This window comes from Dufourea novaeangliae, unplaced genomic scaffold (genome assembly GCF_001272555.1).
Source record: "Dufourea novaeangliae isolate 0120121106 unplaced genomic scaffold, ASM127255v1 scaffold76, whole genome shotgun sequence".
Classification (NCBI taxonomy): domain Eukaryota; kingdom Metazoa; phylum Arthropoda; class Insecta; order Hymenoptera; family Halictidae; genus Dufourea; species Dufourea novaeangliae.
This window is the reverse complement of record NW_015373950.1, coordinates 703,128-727,819: the sequence shown is the minus strand read 5'-3', so window position 1 is coordinate 727,819 and position 24,692 is coordinate 703,128. Positions and strand designations below refer to the sequence as shown.

The 24,692-nt window shown below is 35.3% G+C and overlaps 1 protein-coding gene across 1 annotated transcript in view; it reads right to left on the bottom strand.

Moving 5' to 3' along the window:
* LOC107186146 (sodium- and chloride-dependent GABA transporter ine-like) overlaps nt 1–20,470 on the bottom strand; it is a 47,639-nt gene extending 27,169 nt beyond the window's left edge. The window contains exons 1-2 of the mRNA XM_015573958.1: nt 20,446–20,470; nt 17,542–18,295 (exon numbers count right to left, since the gene is read on the bottom strand). Of these exons, the coding sequence (XP_015429444.1) occupies nt 17,542–18,281 (740 nt within the window). The 5' untranslated portion in view covers nt 18,282–18,295; nt 20,446–20,470. The remainder of the gene's footprint in view (nt 1–17,541; nt 18,296–20,445) is intronic.
* Between the last annotated feature and the right edge of the window lie 4,222 nt (nt 20,471–24,692).

The window sequence follows — 24,692 nt, the reverse complement described above, 5'->3', positions numbered from 1 at the left end:
GCTTGAACTTAGTTACCCAGATATTTATAGCTGAAATTGAGAAAAGCCGCTAAGTTGCACAATTACCCCAGTATTTTCTGCATTTGTTAGTTTTAATAAAATACAGGTACGACTTAAAATTCGTGATGTTATGCTGATATGTTCGAAACCACAAATATTGTTGCACTCACTGCAAATTAATATTAGAACTACCAGCATTAAAGGTATACTAAATTAAATTGTATAATATAATAATATACAGAATATATAAGACAATCTGGCATAATCTATGATAAAATAAAATCTGTAGTAAATTAAAAACCAACATAAATTCTCTCGAAAGCACCATTATAATTTCAGTAATTGTAAAATAGTAAATCTGTAATCCGTCATTTTGACGGGTTTGGTGGTTCGAGTGTCAATGTCGAGTGGGTTGTTTAGGGATGTTGTTCGTGTAATAAGTGATTTGACAAAAACATACGAAAAATATTTCAAGTTTACAAACAGTCAAAAGTTTTTTATTTAAAATACATCAGTAAAGTTCGCTCGACTGTTGAGTTAGGTGTGCGTTGTCAAAGCGAATGAGTGAGATAGTCTATAGCCGTTTGACACATATTCATTTGTCAGATTTAAAAAATTGGCATTATTCCATATTAGGTATACTATTCCATATTTAATCAATTTCCTGCAACATTTATTTTAATAAAACACAAAGATTGATCTACTATAAAATTTTCATTCCAAAATTATCCGAACTTTGTGTTACTATTATAGAAATTGTTTTTAATTCGTATCTGAAAAATATATACGATCTGATAAAAAAAAATAACAATTTGCTTGACATCTACAAACACATCAATTTTATTATATTTAGAACCATAATATCGGGCTCGAAGAACTTCAAAATTTCTTTCACACGGAAATAAGACGGTCGGTCTAACATGAAATGTCTGTTTCAAGGTCGTCTGACAGTATTCCCTGTTACGTATTATCGAATTTCTCGCCCAGATCCGTTACGACACGGTATAACGTAAAATATACGGTTCCATTAAAACAGTAAAACGACCTTGAAATCTACAAGCATATCACATTCTAGATGCAAAAGTGACGTAATACAGAAATATTAATTTCCCCAAAAAAATGCAAAGGACCGTCACAAATCACAGTCTTGTTCCGAACAGTAAAAGTGACATAATTGCTCTCTACCGGCCCACTTATAAATCTGAAAGATTACATTTCCGACGATTGATTGAACAGTGTTCTTGTAACATTTCTCACAATGATAATTCGGAATTTCGCGATTTGTCACTGTTCATTGGTAAATTAACACGCTCTTTTTTGGAACCGTGTAAGAAATTTTTTTTTCATAAAGTTAATAATTAATAGTCATTTCAAGATTATTTAAAACGATTTGGGTGATGTTTGAATATGTTGGCAAGATTATCCACTCTGACAAGGGAAGGAACTGAATTGTCCCCCTTCGATTTTGATGAAACTTCGTATGTCTGTTAAGCAGTCAAAAATAAGGGATACGTATTTTTTTTTATCAGCTGAGACGCGACTTTAAGGAGTGAAACCACCCCTCGAAGTTTCGATCCGAAATTTTTTTGTTATAAACAAATTATATTTTGGGCAATTTGTTGCGAACCTTGTCCATTAGAAATTTTCATGTATCTCCTCTAGTTTTCGAGATAGTACTTTCGGATCCAAACTTCGAGGGGTGGTTTCACCCTTTAAAGTCGCGTCTCAGCCGATAAAAAAAAATACGTATCCCTTATGTTTAACTGCGTAACAGACAGACGCAGTTTCATCAAAATTGAAGGGGGACACTTCCGTGCCTTTTCGTTTGTGAGTTTTATTGTGAAAGTTTTAGTTGCGGGTCGCCGGGTGTAAAAACGTTATTATCAAAAAAAGTGTAGTACCGTACTTTAGTAGTATTGATAAGTAAAGTGACCAATGACCTTGATCTTGACATATGTTGTCAAGGTCACCCTCTTAAGTTACCTCCAGAAACTTTCACGTTTCTAATGTTTGGATGTGATTTAAAGAAATTTTGTACTACGGATCGGAAAAAAATCTTCTAGATATTGTCATTAAACTGATAAAGTAGGCTTCTACTTTAATAGACAAATGCAGTTAGCGGGTTAACCCTTCGAGTACAGTGATGGTGTTCGTTTGGACACGAGTGTTTAAGAACCGTATTTTTAATCGTAAAAGAGCAGGTGTTTTTTAACGATCACCTTCGAAAGTATGTTTAAAAAGAAGGAAGCGTAGGGTTTCAAACGGACCCAGACACCACTACCTTTACGAACATGAAAAACGTCCGTACTCCGAGGGTTAATATTATAGAGCTCGTTGGAAAGATGGTCTTATGGTGTATATGTGTGATTTTGAATGATTTGAAATGATTTTGTAACACACTTAAATTTCAATATAAACGTAAATATAACACACTTAATATCAATATAAACGTGAATCGTAACACACTTAAATGTTAATATAAACGTAAATGTGACAATGTGCTGTATGTGTGCACTGGTTGTGTTCACTCTGACTGATAGATGTGTTCTGACTGATGGTGGAATGTGTACTGTTTGGTGGTTGCACGCGTAGATGCCTGTTGCAAGGGATCACACTTCTGATTGGTGAAAAATGCAGGATTTTGGTAGGTGTATGTTGTGAAAGAAGTGGTAGTATGAGGTGGGAGGAGTGGAGTTGAGTGTAGGTATTGTTTCTAGGATTCCTGGAAATCAGCGTCGAAATACAATAGAGAAATGATCTTAGGGCAATGAATGTTTTGCAACGTGAGGTGTGGCTGCCCAGGAACCCCCGTTTATGACGGTTTCCTGACCGATAGGGACATCCCAAGGCACGACAATCGCTGCGACCATCGGCTACCTGCGTTAGGTCGCTCTTACATGTTCAAATAATTTGCGCATTCTGACTTGTGCATGGAAATTTCTGCAAATGAACTGAGTCGTTGTATTTCTATTTGAGTCCCCTTTACACGGTCAAATAATTTGCGCAAACTGACTTGTAATACAGTAAATCCTCGATGAGTGTTCGAAGACTTCTCGGCATTGAACATTAAATATTTCGTAAACTAATGGCCATATGCGGTTGAAACAAATATCATTGACTTCAGAATTCCAAACTCTATCAATGCGCAAAATCTCATTATAAAGTCATCATTACATCTGAAGGAATCTCCTTGTCAGTGCCGAGGAGTCTTCACACATTCATTGAGGATTTACTGTAATGCACAAGTCAGTTTGCGCAGTTTGGTTGAACATGTAAGCTTCCGTTTAGACGCAATAATTTGCTCGGGCAAATTTGCATGCACAAGTCTGTGCGAGCAAATTACTTGAGCGTGTAAACGTGCCTTCAGGTTGCCATGATACGTTTTTCGAATTATGTCACTTTTGTAGCAAGGGTGCGATGTGATCTTGACCCAATCGTTTTGTCTGCCGTAATATCGCGTACCATGAACCTGACAATCTTTTCCTGAACCATATGTTTCAGTATCACTGAAAATAGCCGAGATATTCTCTGCCGTGTGACAGTCTGTATACTCCAGATTAATCTCGAGGAGTCTCCAGACGCGATTCGCTCCGATTCAACGAACGATACGAAACAGCTGCAGAACGTACCAGGCATAAATTAGATATTTAAGGAAGGCCGATTCTATAAGACACGCGACGAACAACATCATGCCAGTCGTTGCATATTTATCGTGTCACTTCGACACGCATTGCATGTCGGTCGACTGTGTGACACGCCTTCCATCAAACGCGTCGATCACAATATTCCCTCCCCATGGCGCGTTACGTCGAGCGTTATGCCCGTAGTAGAAGCGGAATGCTTTCCTATTTCGATTTTCCACGTCCACGAATTTTTGTCTTCGACTCGTTCCGTCGCAGTTGCGTTGTACAATTTATTGTTTAATCCTCGCATGACGGACGTGGAAACCGATGGTCGAGTCATGCGTGACCCATATTAGGCACTGTATAATACTATATAAAAATATTACATTCATTTTTGCAAGAATGTTGTAGAACGTAATATAAAATTTGCACTTTTGTAAAAATTGATTTTTGTTCATTCGTCAGACACATCTTCATTCGTTGAAACATCGAGGCATACTGAACGAGGCGACTCAACCATCGTTATTCGACAGTTAAGGGGCTTCCTAGGTGGTTCAAAGAAATCGATTTTTCAAAAATATATTAATTCGATACTACCCTTTAAACTATATTGTTTGAAAATTTTATTTAAAAATTCAGAAAAGTAACGAAGTTATAGCCTGCAATAGACACTTATTGTTAGTAGGACGATTCCTTGCGTGCAGGTAAAATTTCAAAAGCGTTTATTATAGTGCAAAAACTAATTGACCGATTTATATGAAATTTGGCAGAGATCTTCTTGATATAATTATCTAGTTATTGACGTAGGTTTTTTTTGATAACTTATAGAAGTTCAAAATGTCACTCATAACGTCGATTTCTACGTTCAAATATCCATTTTGCGCAAAATGGGAGAAATAAAAATCGGCTACGAGAAGTACTAGTTTCTTTGGTCTACTTTCGTTTCTGATAAAAAACAACGAAAATATGATGGTTACCGCAGACGCTTGTTTTTAAAAATCGTCCTATAGAAACAGCTGCTATGACGTTTCTACTTCGAATTTTTTAATGAAAATTGGATAAAAGTTACGTTTAGAGGATACAACTCCGATGATCTTGACCTTGACATATGTTGTCAAAGTCACCCTCCTGAGTGACCTTCAGAAAGTTTCAGTTATCAAATGTTTATTAAAAAGTTACTAAGAGAACAATGATAACTTTTTCTTAAATTGCCTCTACCAATTCTGAATCACTTCTTTTTTCTTGAACTGTATCCAACCAACTCTGAATGACTTTTTTTTAAATTGTTTCTAACCAACTCTGAAGCATTACACCTGTTAGATTTGGTTAGAGACAATTCAAGAAAAAAAAGTCATTCAGAGTTGGTTAGAGACAGTTATTTCATACAACTCGCACATAAACAATGCTAGAGCCGTGCAATGCGTACTACCTTGGACCAATAATATAGGTACATGTTACAAATAGCAAAATCTATACATACAGGGTGAACCATGAATCGTGATCAGTAGATGTTATTGTTATTATCAGTCCGATCGAAAATGTTTTTATCACGTATAGCATGGTTTCAAGAGAGCTTTAACGTGATTATAGTACATTTTTTGTCAACTCTTTTTTTTCATGATTTTTCAAGATCACCTTCAATTTTTTGCAAATAACCTATAATTTTTTTACGCCTATCTGTTAGAGGATTTCAAGACGAATTCGGTAAGTATCATAACATGACATACTTCTCTTGAGGTTCCCTACAAACCTGCAAAGTTTAAAAGAAATCGGAATTCTCGGGTTACCGAATTTCCTTTGTTAGTTTCGCGTGTAGAAACCACCCTGTGAAAGTACCCCACATTTTGATTAACACCCTGTAAAAACGGTCAGGGGAACGAAGAAGAATTTCTACGTGGTTATCGAGACGTCCACCGCCGCGGTTTGCGACACACGGCAGATGCAAAAACGGTGTCGCTGTATGACGGCAAGAGTTATGGCAATTGACGAGGGCCAGATAATAAATACAGCGCACCTGTGTAAATTCCTGGATATTTCACAACACGAAAACAATGCGTAATGGCCGAGCGCGTATGGTCCAAACGACAATCGTAAGTTATTACTCCAGCCGTGCGTTATAGTTAACCGAATTTTCGAGAGTGGGAGAGATATGTGACGTCTATGCGGTCATTATTTTGTACATACGCTTAAACCTTAAACGGACCTTGTTCTACATTTTCGACTTATGTTTGCATGTAGAATCACATTCTGTCAGGTTGTACCACTATTGTGGAAATACTCTGTATAGATAAAATATTAAGTAGAGTTGTAACAAACTTCCGTTATGCATAGACAGAAAAAAATTACAACGATAAAAAGAATAGTCACATTGAATACCAAATAGTAAGTTGAGTATGGCTTTAGGAAACGTGTCATAGGTTGTTAGTAATTACAAAAAAAACGTCTTGGATCGACATAAATTTGAAAACGGAAAATGGAAGTTACTTGTGACTCAAAATAATATAAGTAAATATTATTGACTATTAGCATTATATTTCAGTATATGTATAAGTATTACCAGTTGGTATGAGTATTTGTATTGTGTTTAATCCACTAGTGTCGATAAATATTGACAATAATACGAATTATCTGTGGACAGTATGGATAGATTGTATTAAGTTATAATGATACGTACTATCAGTATGATTGATCAGTAGACTGCGGAAGTTTATCCAAATTTACAACTTCAGATACTAATATTTGAATTCTTAATTTTTTATTAGAGGCTTTATTACGTTGTGTGTCAATATATTGAATATTATCAAAAACTTATTGCATTTTTTAAGTTAAGGTACGCTATAAAAGCATAAATATCCAGAGTCTATTGACTAGTATTATTGACCCAGTAAAATCCACATCAAATGTCCAAACGGAGTCCCACAACGTTCCTAGGCTTGCAATTATTCTTAGAATTTTTTCACTTCAATAAACTGATATCAGTAATCCCAGCTTTTCGTCACTTGTTATTTATGGTATTATCTACGCGACACTAAGAAGATACTCTTCCTCCAGACGACCAGAATAAGCCAATAATGATCACAGATTAGAAGGAGGCGGATGTGGACAATTTTATAAGGGAATGTACAGCTTTAGTCATAAGAAAGATTGAAAGAAGAGCATGCTAACAAAATCAAGTATTGTTGAAAGTGTAACAAAGAAGAGCAAAACCAGAAGACATTTATTACTTGCTTTGCACTTCATCCTAAATAAAACATTAATATTCTACTTGCAAATAATGAATTATAAATAATTTATTTACGTCATTATTGACGTACATTTTGTCCAAATAAAAAATTATAGATCATTTAATTAAAAAATGTGTAGTATAAACAATTTCGTAGTATCATCAAAAAACACAATGATTGTACTCACGAAAACAAATCGAAAATGTAGAATAAAATTTCGAAAAAATCGACTCCGACGATCCATCTGTTATGGGTGTATCGATGCTTACAATACATAAGTAGAAACGGTTAGTATCGGATAGACACGATAGCTAATTATTATAAGACCTAGTCGATTGAAACATCATTCAGTATGGGGCAAATATTATTCCATATTTTTTATTTGTATTACATTTGAAATTCCTTTTATCAGTTGCATTACGAATTCCGTCAAAATGTGAAAAAATATATCATGTAAATATTAAAACAGCATTAAGATATTGTGTAACAGAGATTATTGCAGATTATTTTTCGAGTGTCAGAAGCAATTTCAGCTAGAAAGATAAGTAGGTTTCACAGATGTCCTCAATGAAAGGACAAAACGGTGAACATCATATGTAGTCAGCGTGAGTTTGTTTGCGAAGAACATAGAAAGTGAAATGTATTACCGTTATTTGTACAGAGTGTGCTTTGCTTTCCAAAGAATTATCCTTTTCCTTCTGTACGCTTATATTATCCCAATAGTCACATTAAAAACTATGATAGAGTTTGATTTACACAACAATTTAACTGCTAAAATGTTTTACTTAAGTTTATCTAATCATGAATTTTGTATAATCAAAACAGGAAGGATATGGATTCTACATGAAAAAAAAAGTTGAAAATGTGGAATAACATTTTTTCGTATGATTCTTCGTCTCCAAGATAATCAATTTCCAAAACTCATGTAACGCATCTTTATTCGTAGTGACAATAAGTATTATTCAGCAGATTCTTAAATATGATTTTCTCAAAAACAAAGTAAACATTCTATATTTCTGACTCATGTTTCCATGTAAAATCACATTTTTCTGGGTTGTACCACCATTCCGGAAACACTGTACACATTCGGAACTTCGCTGTTACCCTTGAAATGAAGAATTTCACTTTAAAGAGGAAGTTTACTAGAGTTTCAAGTCTTTTCAGTTGCACTTTAACTTCCACCAAGATCTGCTATAGGATACTTTATATTGATTCTCTCAGAATCCAAACTGACCACCTCCATTTACCAAAACTTTTTTAGTTGTACTAGATTTCATTTGTCCATTTTATTATATTTTACATATTTTAATGTTAAAGTCGGCTTAAATAATTTTTAATGTAAAATTTACGTCTTCGTATATTCCGAAGCAAATTGAAAGCAACAATGTTCGCAGTACTGGAAATATTTATTGCATCACTCTCAAATTAACGTAGTACACACAATTTTCATAGCAGCATATTCCGACTAAGATAGTGAGCTACAGATTTTTAATAAATATTTGTTTTCATTATCCAGCGTTTTTCTCGTAAATAGTAAGTATTAGAAAAAATGAAAGTGAAATAGGTTTTACAGCGGTGTATGATTAATATAATAGCGTATATCAATTTTTTATGTTTGCAATATTATTCGAGAAACGAAGATGACCTTTGATTTTTTAAACGGAATTCTGTATATTTTTTATGTTGTATGAAAGCTGAATTGTGACAAGACAAATTCAATAATGTGGTATAGAATGAATTTCAAGGTTATAGAACGTCAGAAATGAAAGATTCATTTTTAATATTTCGTACCAATGTGTTTACAGGTATTTCTCATTGATACGGCTTAACTCGTTAAATGTGATGGATTTTTTCGGAGTGTTTACTTCCGCTTCTACACCACTGGATTTCTTTTTATGAGGCGCTGTTAAAGATATAGTTTACGATACACCCCTCAGAGATGTAAACGATTTGAAAGGCAAAATAACGCAATCGTGTGCATTAATATTTCGGGCAACATTAGCACAAGCTACCAAAAATATAGTTCACAGAGCTGAATGTGCATTCATACACAAGGAAGTTATATTAAACATCTACTTTAATTAAGCCTTGTCAATAAAGAATACTTGTAAAGTGTAAACACATTGGTACGAAATATTCAAAATGTTTCTTTTATTATTCAACTTGTATGACCTTGGAGGTCATTCTAGAACACATTGTTGAATTCATCTTGACACACACTTTCATACAGCATAAAAGAATATATAGCATTTCGTTTAAAAAATTAAAGGTCACCTTCGTTTCTCAAAAAATATTGCAAACATAAAAAATTGATAAACGTTATTATGTTGTTCATAGAAACCTGCAAAACTTTTTCCTATTTCATTTTTGTCTAATATTTGCGAGAAAAACGCTGGCTAGTAATGGTGTGAACGCCCTGTATGTCTGTGTACGTTTAGTTTTTCTTTCATTCAATCATGATTACAAAAACTACTCACTGGGAAATTCCCTAACAAAAATAAAAAGATACCCCACCAATTGATTGTTATCAATATTCATGAATATATTTTAAATAAATACCGCCGAAAAAGAAAAGCAAACTATTTTCATCTGGTTTTAATAAATTCGTCCCTGGAAAGAGTTAATTTTTCTAATAACAAGACAGATATAAGCGATAACGTATTTAATACTAGAGTAATGCAATAAATATTAGGAATTCCGGAAAATAATGCCGTTTTTGCGTACAAAACTTTACTGCAAATGTCGAAATATGCATAAATAAACCAATTACTCGAATAGTCACCTTCGCTTTCGATAATCCTCGTCTAGGTTACGTTAGTGTATAAAAGTCTTTAATTAACCTCGCATGAAGTTATTGTAGTTTAGAAAGTTAAAAAGACATACATCACAAAATACGACATTACTTTCCGGTACACCTAATATTTCTAGTTAGTGCATAATATTAACGACCTTCTCAGCTATTGGTTTCACGATGTTAATCGGTTTGACATTCGACAGGCTCAATTGTAATTTTGCTTCTCTTTCGACGCATATACTCAGCTTATAATGAGAACAACGAGAACGATAATCCTGCGAAAGGAGCTTGCAGAAGCCAAGCGATTATGACTGATAATTAAACGAGTCTTTCCGTAGAGGATTCACTAACACGTGCCGTATACAGGGTGTTATAAAATATGGGCCACTTTTACAGGATGGATTCTATATGTTAAACTAATTGTAAGAAGAAAATAAAAAATGACGAAATTGAGTTCGAGGCTTCGTTTCCGAGTTATTATTGGATTGGCTAAAGAGTAATCTCGTATATCTGCAGTAGATGACGCTTTTTTGTTTTTCAATACAAAACACTGCGCCTAACTAATACAATATACAGGGTGTTCGCGATAATTTGTACCATCGTTTTTTTCGTAAACGGTAAATATTAGAAAAAAAACCGAAGTGAGGAAGTTTTTGTATTTTTAATATTTTTCTAGAAACAAAGGCGACCTTAATTTTTTTAAATGGAATGCTACATATTTTTTCACATCATACGAAAGTTGGCATTAAGGCGAGTTCAACCATGTAGTATACTATGGTCTTCAGAGTCATACAAGGGCAGAAATAAAAGAAATACATTTAACATTTCGTAATGCAGTCTTGCTAATGGAAGTCACATTGAACACGAGATGTTGTCTTATTAGTAAATACAATATTACGAAATGTTAAATTTATTTCTTTTATTTCTGTCCTTGTATTACCCTGAAGACCGTAGTATACTACATGGTTGAACTCGTCTGAATGCCCGCTTTTATATGATGTTAAAAAATATGTAGATTTCCATTTAAAAAAATATTGAAAATATAAAAACTTTAGATACGCTATCGTATTACTAGTAAAATATGCTACAACTTCCTCCTCTTCGGTCTTTTTTAATGTTTACCGTTTACGAAAAAAACGACGGGATAAATTATCGCGAACACCCTGTATACATATTCTGGAAGCTGACACTTCAACACATTGCAATGTTTCGATTCAGGGTGTCCTCCGGTCAAAGCCCTCGAAAACTACGTGATTTTCATGAATTTACAAAAAAAAACAATGGAACAACATACGGTAAAAAGTCGTTTTCATCCTTATTACTACTTGAAGAAGAAAACAAATTTTATTGTTTAAATTTTATTGATGTTTGCAACATATATACAGCACTCATTGTACTACTGTAGACATTGGAGGTCTTGATAGGCGTCATCAGAACTCACGATACAATTGTCTTAAGTCAAAAAATAAAGAATATTCCTAAAATATATGTGTCAATGGCTATCGCCTTACCTATCCTTAATAAAAAAGAAAAACAATCAGGCAATCTGCGGCATGTGTTAAAAGAATGTTTTAAAAATCCATAAAAAAAATTAGTGATCCAAAGTTAATGAATTATGAATAAAATGTCGCAACAATTTTTGACATCGGTCTATAATTAAACTTTTTATCATGGCGCCCGTAGATAAAATCGTGTTCTGAGACAAACGCATTTAAAATTTTTTTTTTGTCATTCTCAAGTTAAACATATGTATACGTATAGAGCACAATTAAAGTTTTTTACCTTTAATTAGTTATTCCTGCACCATACAACAACCCTCCCGAGACTTCATATTCAACTTTCAACTCGATTTTTTCTTCTTCTCAAACAACTTTAGCCTCTTTTGACGCGCCTGTACTACGACGGTTGACTTCCGCGATGCACTCTCAATCTCTCTTGATGACAAAATTTTCAGCATTTCGACTAATATTAACCCCTTGCCCTATGATTTTCTTGATGTCTACAGACTCTAGGATTAAATTGTTGTCGATAGTTTCCCAGAAACGAAAGGAATTCCGTACTTATTGCAACTGTATTTTTACTGTATAAAAGTTAAATATTAATGCCAGCAATGTAGCATTTCACTTCGACTCAAAGGAAACCGAATAATATTCTTCTTTGTTGCATCGATTTTAAAATCGTCAACACGAGTCTGACTCGATGTTACAGGGCAAGGGGTTAATGTTCAATAAGTCCATAATTGTTAATAAAGGTTTGCATCCTTCTCATTAACACATTAGGTACGGATGGGAACTGTTATTGTTTAATAGTATTTACCAGTCTCAGTTTTACATGTTCCACCCTGTGTTACAGTGTCCCGCATTTTTATTAACATCATGTAGAAACATCGAATGTGGAGCAACGATTACGGTCCTTTAAACGGTCTACTCCGATTTCAATGGAAGAAGCGGGACAGCTAGCAACAATGTACCGCGTGGAACACCTACTTATAACAAAAGTATGGTCTTACATTGTACACCTATTATCCACTTACGTCTCTGGGACAATACGTTGGAATTGCAGACCCTGGATGACAAGACCACGCTTCACAAGCAGTTCGGACGTACGCGGCGGCATCTCTTGTCGCCTTTGTTTGCTTGCCCACCGTCGCACAGTGGTCTAAAAACGTGTTTTTACTGGCCAAAAGTCAAACTGTCATTGAATCTTTCTAAAAGTTGGTAATCAAGGGTTTTTGACGTCACTAATAACGAATTTGATAGCGAAAATTCAAAATTCAAGATGACGGACTCGATACTATACACATATGGTCTGGAAGCTCGCTTTTCATTGTCAAAATTAAAAAGATTGCAGATATCGACTTTTTTCAACGCAATATATTATGGTTATTCAATGTAACTAATATAAGTATTATAATATAATTATATAATTTATATTATTTATTTTATAATTATAATTATTTAATTATATATAATTATATTATTGACGTTAATTCCAAGTTATGCAAATATTCACAAAAAAAATGTTAAACATGTAAGTCTAAGCTGCTATTCAAGAGTCAAGCGGTCTGCGTCCCTGGATACTATTCAGACGCCAAAATACCGCGGGCTTCTATTTCTTAAAATTGTTAGTAAAACTCTTAGTAATTGTTTGAACTTTCATATAAAACAAGTCTAATGCTTATCACACTTAATCATTTTTTTAAAATCTTTCTCAAAGTCTAAGCTATAAATTTTATACTGCTTGTAAATGGATTAAAAAACGCTTAAAATACAATTAAATAATCGTAATATAGGTAGTTACTGATATGCATAAAACTATAATTCAAACCTTCTATTTATTGTCGTATAATTAATAATTAAAGTAATTAGTTTCACTTCGAGTTTCAACATTTTACCCTCAGAACGTTACCCTGATTACACAATTATCTGAAACGAATAATACTTCGCGTTTTGAATGTCTGAAGTCTTGCTACTTTATAGCAGACAAAATTGTCAAAATGTTGAGCTTTAAATATTGACTTTTGGCCAGTAAAAACGCGTTCTGACATCACTATGCGTCGTTGCGTTCCGAACGACAGAAATCGCGACAGAATCGTCACCGAAACCGTGTGTCGACTTTATCCAAGAGATTGAAACTCTTATGCCACGCGTTTCGAAAATATTGATCTCTGAACTTACTTAATTTTCGCGAAGAAATGTAATTTTCCGAAAATCTATAGCAAAGTTAGCTGTTTGTATATAAAATTTATTTCACGCATTCGTTAATATTTCATTTTTGTTAAGTCTTAAAATGCTGAACTTTTTGTAAAGAAGCAGTAATTTTGGTAAATGTACACTAAAAGTTAGTTTGTACGAGTATAATAGTTTATTCCACGCGTTTGCTAGTACTTAATCTCGTGTGTCGTGCCGAAAATACAGAATTTTCACGATGAAATTGTAATTTCGAAAATATATGTATCTGGAACCCGAGAGCCAGTGTATTAAGTACACTTAAAAAAAAAAATGATATTCTACACGTTCCCGTATCAAATTTTTCACATTTTCCGATGATAAAAATTATTTCTTTTGAAGTCGTTTAGTTTGTAATATAATAATGCAAAAATGATATTAAGTCTATATCTGGTTCCTGAACAGTATAAACGCGAAACAATGTAAAGTCCATCACATACGGGACTTAACGCAATTTATTCATCGTTTCTACGTATCGAGGCTTGTCTTAAGTCCATTCAATAGTTAGCAGTTATAGTTTATATTATATAGGAATTTTTGTTAGTATTGCTTGCTAAAAGTAGGGATTGTTTCTTGTTGAATTTTTACCGATTGGTTCCAAAGTTACAAGGTTTTTGCACCTTCGATTTACTCTCCTCGAAAGTTTGAAAAGTATGAGTTAATACACTCTGGCTCTGGGGTCCAGATACATGTTAGAGTTAATTGCATATATGTATTAAAAATACTAATTTCAATGCGAAAATAAACGAGGTCTCGTTGTCGGGGACTATTCCGTGTCACAATTCGCGAACGAACTGAACGTAAATTGTCGGTAGTCGAATTTTTATAGTGTCGGATGACGAAACTGCTCGTTTCACGCTTTTTTGTTATTTGGTCACCTCGTTAGACGAGACTCGCGCGGAGCATGTGGCGAACGCGGGTGTGTCTTCGCGCGACGATCGAGTTCGATTACGACCATAGGAATTAATGTTTCTGTAAACAGTTTACAGCAGCAAATTGCCGCGTTGGGTAGAGGCGAGAAGCTATTTTCCACAGCTTGAATTTTATGGTGTAATAAGAAGAGTTACGCGGCGATCCATGCCACGAGTATTTATCGGATAAAGCGTTTGTAATTATGAATCGGTGTATGAAATTATACAACGTCATCCTGATTCAACATTGGGATCTGTTTGAACTGTAAAGATTATTCCTGAATGAATAGGATCGATGAAAACGTTTTAGGGTCGTTTAGACTATAAGGGATTACATACCTTTGAGCTGTTAAATAAGAGGAAAAATTACAAAATCTTGTTTGTATATGCAGAATTATTGTTTCTTAAAAATTCAACATATACATCTTATTATATGTGGTTTCCTTAGTAATTTCTGGGAAATTGAACTATATATCTATCAAAAGAAGAAAATGGATACCATTTAATTGTAACTCGTTTCATAACAAAAATTGCGTTACCAGATATATCTCTGTAGGCTTTCACCTGAAACAAGGTTTTCTAATATTACGTTACAGTAGACGAAAGAAATTAGTACTTATCGAAGCGGAGTTTGAAAATATTAATATTTTACAAAATGGCGGCTATTTGAACTGGCTTTCTGAAAGAAATTGTCAACCTTTTTTTGTTACTAAAGAAAGAAAAAATCCACGAATCAAAAATTCGCTTCGTCTAGTACACAGTTTTAGTTTTAAGAATATTATCACAAAGTTTCGTTCAAATTGATTCTGTAATCTTTTAAATTTTTCTGGTACCGATTTTGAAAACGGCGTTTTGAATAAAACGCTTTTAAATGGCTGCTATTTTCTTCTGTTGATAGATATATACCTCAATTTTTTAGGAATTACTAAGGAAATAACATATAATAAGATGTATATGTAGAATTTATAATAAACAACACTTCTGCTTATACAAACAAATTTTTTAAGTTTCCCTCTTATTTAACTCAATGAAAGAACACTAATAAGAAGTTGTGTAATGAAAAGTATGTCAAAATGTATTATAAAAATTATTTCGACAAAACAGACGAGGGCTTGAGTAAAATTACTTATAATTCGAGCAATAACAAAATTTAACATTCTAATATATCGCATACATTCGCGTTACTGAAGTTAATATTCCAACTATACTTTAGTTCCCTTTCGCTTCTTATTAATTGTAGCTTGTTTTCCCGAGAAATATCAGAGTCACTTGAAAGATAGAATAATGTCTCGATCAGTGTGACATACTCGTGTCCACTTCGGAGCACTCATGGCAAGGCGGAAAAGTTTTCAGCCCCTCATAAATTTGTTTTTTTACCCGAAGCCGACCCTCTGCTTAGTATCTAATTATTCTGTTTTGATTGATTCCAGAGTGTGACCACCACCCTTCCCCGCGGTGAGAATACCGCCGTTGCTCGGGTCGCATTCATCGAGGAATCTCTGTATTCAGATGTTGAATGAAAATTATCAGAGAGATAGAACGTGCGCACAGTATTATTTAACCAACGCGATTCTGTTTCGACGAAAAAGTTGATTCGAAAGTGTTCAGAATAAATTGAGCCAAATAAAGAATTCAATAAGTGACTTGCTTTGCACCAGCCCAAACTTCGAGTTTTTTTTCATGTAAATCAAAGCTGCGTCGACTTAGAGTTTACAAAAGAACTCTGGTTTTGATGAATGAATCGTTCACCACATCGAAGCGAAAATTTTTTTCGAAGAATTCATTAGATTTGCCATTCCTATTTTTACATTAATGATATGAGTACACGTGTACCCTGCTGGAAATAGGGTCATAAATCTGTTGAATCTTACTGTTCCGCAGGGTGTTAATAAAAATGTGGGACACTTCCACAGGGTGGATTCTATATGCCAAGCTAAAATGAAAGCCAAGAATGACGAAAATGCGTTCAAGGCTTCATTTCCGAGTTATTAATTGTTGAAAATATCAAGAAACGTCTGACGCGACGGGTTCTTCTACTTCAGAGATGCTGTTAAATTGTTTCACAAGTTGGTTTCATTTATTTCGTTTTACTTCATTCATAAATTTAACTAGGTCATCGATCGAGCTTATGCATCAGCTGAAATCAACTGTTCAAGTAGTATAATCCATCGTGTCAGACATATATTTCACATAATTTGATTTCCGTCTTAGTTTGGCATGTAAAATCCATCCTCTGAAAGTATCCCTCATTTTTATTAATACCTTGTACAAGAAATATAATACAGTTTAAAATTTTACCGAAGAATCTGTCATTTCTTTCGCAATATGTTAATCTTACTTGTAACTATCAATTACATTCTGTTGAAATCTTCGACCTCAGCAGATGGATTTTCCACGCTGTATTTACCGATTTCAAGAATTTATCATAGATTGTAACTACTGCAATGTAAACGAAACTTTTATGTATCAACAAAAAGTTCGAAATGGAACAAGTTAGAATAGTACATTTCCCATATTAATATTTCCTGATTTCAAGAATTTATCGTATATTGTAAGTACTGCAATGTAAACGAACTCATTCAGGTGTCAACAAAAATATAAAATGAAACAAGTTAGGCTGGTACATTTCTCGTACAATATTTACCGATTTCAATAATACACCTTATGTTATAAATACTCCAATCTAAACGCAGCTTTGAAGCCTCAACAAAAAAATTCGAAAGAGGACAACTTAAGCTACATTTCCCACACTATATTCACCGCTCCCAACAGTGCACCGTATATAGTAAAATACAGCAACGTAAACGGAGTCTTACAAGTGTCAACAAACACTTCGACCTGGATGAAGTCAATTTTCGGCGCATGCATGCCCTCCCACCCGGACCGTATGGTAACACGCAAGAGCAAACAATAACAATCAATCATCCTCAACTACCGCCGTCAATTACCCCATTTATCATCGAACAACATCTCGACTATAGGTCAACCAACGGGTGAGATAACGTCTATCTTATCCATCCCCATCAACCGTCGATCCTCTTGGACCCATGAGGCCAGTAAATCCTCTCCACCACTCGACAAACGCAATCATCATCCCTAGAGCCTGGTGAGCTGATCAAATAAGGACATCGAACGAAACATGCAGACGTAAATACGTATATGTACCCTGAACAAGGATGTAGCGGAACCATGATTCATAGGACCGGTCCTACCGACGCCTCTCGTCGAGACGCGCACGTTAAGGTAATGTGGCTCACTTACGTCGGCGGATGTACTGAAGAGCCCATCCCGATCGAAGCCAGAGATCGTATAGACACGGAATCGGGAAACTGCCGGACATGGGTCTGCCCGTTCACATCGGAGAACACTATGGACGCCCAGCTGGCCGCCGGTGGATGATACTGAAGCTGATGATCGTCCATGGTCGGGTTCGATTTCACTGATCTGACGCTCGAGCAACGATGACGTCCACCGTGCAGCGAGTCGATCGCTCGGTTCAGCTTCAGCACACCTTGCGGTATGTCCCGATGGAGCCTGGTCTCCAATGGACCGATCGGTTCGCCCTGTTTGTATTGTTGCAGCCGATTCGACTTCTCGTGGATGCTACTGGCACTGTCGTTACGGGGGATTGTCTTCTTCAGACCGCCGTTGCTGTGCAGGTGGCTCGAGCCAGTCGGGGTGATCGTGATCCTACGAGCTGGCTCGGTGGTGGTGCTCAACAAACGACCCCTCTCCTCGGACGGTGTGTCCGAGTCGGCGTCGTGATGATGATGCTGTTGCTGATAGCGCTGGTGTCCTGTCGTTACAGAGTCAGGATCCATGTCGTCGGACGCGTCCTCCTCCTCTGGCATCGTGCTCATCTTGCGCACGCAACAGCTACTCTGCTTGCCGATCACGCTCTGCAGACGGCCGCCGCTGTTGCCGTGTGGGCTCGTCTTGCTTGGGATCGTGGTGTTGCTGTCGTTGCCGTTAACGACGCTGTTGCTGCCCGTGGCATTCATGATGGCATGACGATCTGCAGAGTGAGAGAGAGAGAGAGAGATGGTGAGTGAACGAAGGAATTGAGGAAGGGGAAGACCGACAGAGAGAGAGAGAGAAAGAGAGAGAGGGGCAAGAGGAATCCACGCAGAATGCTTGTAGGCACTTCCGGTAATTTTGTGGACGCTAAGAAGCGGGAAATACGTTCGTCGACCGTTACTATTAGACTCGTCTCGATTTGTCACTAGAAAGGTTGCCGAATTCGGATCAGTACTGTAACTTGTCGTGTGTTGGCAATTTGCACCGTATGATATACAATATGTGTATAATACTGATGATTTCATTAACTAATTTAATGTATGAGCTGTTTACAGGCCGAAGTGACTTTATTGAATCTTTTCAAATTTTCGGTGCCAAAGGGCTTGATTATTGTATAAGATTGTATATTTGGACGAGTGAAGCGTGTTCTTAATAGGTCAGTTCTTGCATATTTGTGATGAGTAGGTACTACTCCTTTCACGTTTGACACCAAGAAATTGTATATCGCTTGTGTATTCTAAACCACCTGTAGATGTGTATAATCTATAAATAAGCTCGTACCTTAACAAAAATTAACCCCTTAGTTTCTGACTGGCAACTATGCGTTTTCCCTTGCATCTGTGATTTGATCTGTGTAACAATTGTTGCTATTGCAAATTTCATTAACATATAAATTAATAATACCTTAAATAAACAATAAATAACTTTATCCCTTAACTGCTCGATCTCTATATGCGAGTCCTTTGAAACCTTCGTATTGTAGCTAGTTAAAATAAATTTTAAATGTTTATTTTGTGTTTATTATGTTTTATAAACAACACATATTGTCTATCATACGGCGCAAATGGCTTACACATAAGTTAGAGTAGTGGTCCAAACTAGGCAATGGTCCAAATTCGGGAACCATCCCCTATCCATATACAGTAATTCCTCGATGTCTGTTCGAAAGCTCTTCGGCACTGACCATCAAATATTTCAGAAATTAATGGCCATATGCGGCTGAAACAAATATCATTGGCATCAGAATACTAAGCTCTATCAGCGTGCTGAACATCATTAACCCTTTCGCACCGGTGGACGAGATATCTCGCCACGTGATTTCGTTCATAATATGCATTGGACGATCTCGTGAAAGCATATCATGATCGAAATCACGTGGCGAGATATCTCGTCCACCGGTACAAAGGGGTTAAAAAGTCAGCGTTATACCTGGGGACGTCTCCTTGCCTGTGCTTAGGAGCCTTTAACCACTCATCGAGGATTTACTGTATCGCTCATTTGCTACAACAATGACATAATACAAAATTTGCAGCTTTTGAATTACTAGTACATATTACAATTTTGTAAGTGAACTTCCAAAAAATCACTTTATTATAATATTCGTACAAAATTATAGACGAACAAAACATTCAAAATCGTTTTCCCCTATAATCATGATTTTTCAGTTACGTCGATATTGCAGCAAAAGGATCGATATGTATATATATAACAAAGAAGTTTCCCCCAAAATTTTCAATCTCGCGCCCTGTCCAACAAGCATTCGTGTTATTGTAAACAAATTTCCCTGTTATCGTCATTCACTTATCGGGCCGTGCACTTCAAACCGTAGTAAACCTCGTACACGTTGCTGCTCCTTATTACGTATGATACACGGTCACCGAGATAAACTTCTCGATTACTGTACACACAAATGTATTCACTCTTATCTGATAGATACGTTACTATCGGGCCACGGGATTTCGCGATTGTGCACTCCGTCGAGATAAAGTCGGATGCGCCGCGGACCCGGTCCCGCGTGCATTACGATACTCCACGGAATACACCGGTGTCACCCCCTCTCTCCCCGCTCGACCAACGACCTAGAAAACCCGATGCTCTCATCGTTTCGCAAAAATTCAGGGCCGTCGCGCTGTCTGAATGAAAGCGTCGACTCCCAACCGAACTCCGGGAGGGAATATGAATCATTCGGGAGGAAGTCAAACCGTACGTCTGTTTCTCGTTGTCGAACAGTCTGTATATGGTGTGTTCACAGTGGAATATAGTATCACAGTTTGGCGTAACGAGTTTCGCACTAGATGTCGCGAAGAATCGTCGCGTATATGACAGTTGAGATGATCCAGGGATCACGTGTTCATGGAGGCAAAGTACCTGTCAGATCGTAGAGGATCTCGACCGGGTTGCTCGTATTCCAACGAAGTCACCGGGGCCCATCGGTGGTTATGTTGACAAACAGGGGACGGGTAGCGGTCCACGTGGAACCACCAATGGTCACACGTATAGGCACAGTTTTTTTTAAATGAAATTGGAAATAAACTGACAAAAAATTCGTTTTCGATGCGGTCGTAAAAATCGGTAACTAATCGTAAAAGGCTGCACAACACGCGCGCGATTGTGCGATACGTCGACGTCGCGTACTGACGGCGTTGTGTATGCCGATCGCGGGCACGTCACCAGGCACCGTGTGACACACACGCGCGTCTTTGATCGACAGTGCCTTCTTGCGGACATCGCGGGTACTTGTCGTACCGAGGGGATCGTTGGGACCCGGCGTGCATCTGTCGGAGATGATCGTGCCTTCTCGTGCGGCCGATGTATCCCCTACCCATCATTCTGACACACGAACGCTCGCTCTACACGATTTTCTATTATAGTGAAGTGACCAGATGTTTAGTGTTGGAATACGGGACGCGTCCAAATAAAAATAAAATAAAACACTTAACCCATTAACAGTTTAAAGTGCCTGGCCAAAAAGTTAGTGCCACCCAAAATTTTCCAAATTTTTTGCGATGATCGTAGAATTAAAAGGCCAGAGGGTATTTAATAATAATTTGTATTAACTACTAAAATACGTTCATATATATTACATACATATGAATAATTTGTGTCTCCCCCCTTTGCTTTTATGACAGGACGCACCCTTTCCGGTATACGTCTTATGCATTGTTTTATCGTATCCATTATTTTCGGGTGATTTTGCCAAATATTCAGAATGTTTTTTTTTAAATCAGCTATTGTAGTGACAGATGATGCGTATACAAGAGTTTTAAGTAAACTCCAGACATTTTTAATGAGATTCATGTCGGGAGAATTGCCTGGCAAAAGTAAATAATAATAAGACATTACATACAATAATATATGTAAAATATATATAAAAAATATATGTATATATTTTTTCGTTTAAGTCTTAGTTTTTGAGAAAATCGACTTGGAAAATTAATCTGAAACACGTGTAGTACCATTGTCGTAAGTAGAAACGGAATGCAATGAACAGACGCGCTAGCCCAGTCCTATTCAATTGTCTTTGTATGTAACAGTTTTTCAAAGTCGATTTTCTCGACAACTAAGCCTTAAATGAAAAAATTGTTTTCCATATTTTCTTCATATTTTTTCATAAGGAATCATCTGGTACCCGTTTGTACATGTTATTCGGCCGCACCCTGTATCAGTATGTAAGATATATGTTCGTACTTTATTAGTTAATACAAATGATTATTGAATTACGTTCATGCCTTTTAATATTACGATTATCGCGAATTATTTGGAAAATTATGGGTGGACCTAATTTTTTGACCAGGGACTATAATAAAATTACTTGTGAGAAAAAAATTAAATTTTTTTTCATGTGCTAAACTATTTAAATCCTTGATAAAAAAATGTAAGAGAAGACGTTTTACTTACAAGAGACGTTTTACTAAAAAGAAGTTTCTACTTACTACAATGGCGAATACACGCGTTTCGTATTATTATCCAAAGTCGATTACCTCGAAAACAAAGCCTCAAATGAAAAAAATTTATTCCAATTTTCGACTTATTTTCTCATGTAGAATCACTCCCTCCCCGGTTGTACTATCTACACTGGGACACCCTGTGTTTTCGAAACTTATGAATTTCTAAAGAAAAGTAGAGGTTTAGAAAGATACAACAAATTTTTTTCTTCGATTAAACATATTAAATATTAATAAATACAAATAAAAACTTACGGTTTTCGTCAATTAATACAAAAATTATGCAATAATGTGAGTGTCATTTCCTAAAGTGTCAGTAATTGGGTCTTTTACCCTAGATGCATAAGGAGGTAACACGTGCATCTTTTGTAATTGTTTATGAAGATAATTAAGTTCCAAAGAAGTATCATTTGCCAAATTTGATTTTGTAACATAGGTAAAGTTATTCTGAAACACGTAGATTTGTATTTAACAAGTGAGTGAAGTTGGTTTTAAGTGGGACGTTCTGTACATGGCAGTGTTACTGCCTGAACATAGGCAACTCATTCCACTCCGTTGTAATGCATGTAGCAGTAGAACCAATTGATGCAGCCAGGCTAATTCTACTGGTCGAATTTCACAGATGGGAATTTTGTGCCACTGACAATGACTGGTTCGGTATAATTGCTGCAGAGAAGAGTTCAAGGATATACCTTTAAAAAGAAATTTAGGAAGAATTTTAAGAAAAATCATCCTTCTATTCAAGTAAAAAATTCTTCAGAAATTTCATTCCTTGTGATGAATATAAAAATGGGAAATACCTTGCGCTTAATGGTTTCGCAGATGAAAATTAATTTATAAGTCCTATCGCTGTGAAAAGGGGTAAGAATTTTAATTTTTAACGTTCTATGTATATTTTTGCAGCAAGTTTTAAATGAATAGAACGATGACGTAAACCCTTTATAATTACACGTGCAGTGCGTATTTCAGTTTTATTAAAATTCATACAATTAATTCTACAAAATTATTGATTTGGCATGGAATGAGCCTAATGCAAACTATAATTAGTAGACTGAATTTGTATGAAAAATTACATTTTACAAAGTAATCCATAAAGACGAGAACATTTCTTTGTACCCTTAAGTGCCTAATTTGCATGAAGAATAAAATAGAAAACTCGTTGCATCTGATGAAATTTTTGTGTCCTCTTGTATTTCACGGAGGATCTATAGTATAGATATTATTAGATAGATACTAATAATTAGTATGTAAAATTTTAACATTGATTAAGTACATAATATTTACATTTGTAAACCCTTATCTTCAAACATGTCATTTACACTTAGTGAGACAGGATTTTGTTACTCCTGCAGCATTTTATTGCATCATCAAGTTCTATAAACGTCAGCATAGAAATATCTCTTGTATCATAGGTTTGTTATTTATTTGGTAATAAAACATGCGTGTAATCGTAAATTTAAAGAAAAAAGAATCTCCGCCACAAATTACACTTTACATATTACGTGATAGTATTTAGCTAAATATAGCATATCAAGAAGGTAAATACATATACTAAGATCGATGTGATCGTAAATTCAAAGAAATTTCTACCACCTATAAGGTTTAATATTATTTATCGATTTACCATAATGGTTAATAAAATATAGCAAGGCTGATATTATTATTCACTTATGCTACGTGCCGAGATTTAGTCTTCTTGAATACGATAATAAGATTAGCCACGCAGATGTTTTAGTGGTAGTAACATTTTAAACGTAATAAGAGATAAACAACTAAACGTTATTTTGCTTTTGTTACAACGTAATCATTTTCTTGACAAAAATTTTGAGGATATGTGAAATCGTAATATAATATTCGTCTTTGTGGTATACTGTTATCTGAACGCAGTTAGTATAATCACGTAAAAATTTATATAAGAAAACTAAGTGGATAATGTCTGTATTTGTGGAAATGTAACAATAAAATCTGTACTGATTTACATTTAGAAAGCTATAAATGTTTTTGTCTAATCCGTATAATGAAGTCTGTGATAATGTACATTTAACACAGCTTTCAATGTTTTTTGGTTAATCTGCGTCATAAAGTCTGTACTGATTAACATTTAACATGGTTTAAATATTTTTGGCTAATGTGCGCACTTGTCATCTTTAAACTCTCATAACATTGACAATCTGTTTTTTATTTCGACGAAACATTCAGGAAAAATACTTTCAAGATAATAAATATGTGAAAAACAGGGAAATTAAGAAAGAAAATACGCTTAAGATCCCCTCTAAGGTTTGACAGAAAATAAAAACTTCGATGAACATTATTAAAAATATAACTGTATTCAGTTTTTAAACAATCGTACAAGCAATAAATGCATAAAATCTGCAACCTAGTAAAATACCGAAAGATGTTAGTAAAATTCAAAATTAATCCATCATCTGTTTCAATTTATTGTAAATACTTATAAGAAGATTCACTGGTAAAACAAATACTGCCTCGTGAAATGTACAAAGCAAACTCCAACTTAACGTATAAATGGTGATTACTGTTATCAAATTTTTAATCATAAAAATGCAACTAAATTCACATAATTCTGTTTTTACATGACAGATACGTTCCCGAAAAGTCGATTTACAAAAAGTTTTTGTGTATATGTGAAAATTGAGGACTGGCTCTAGGTTA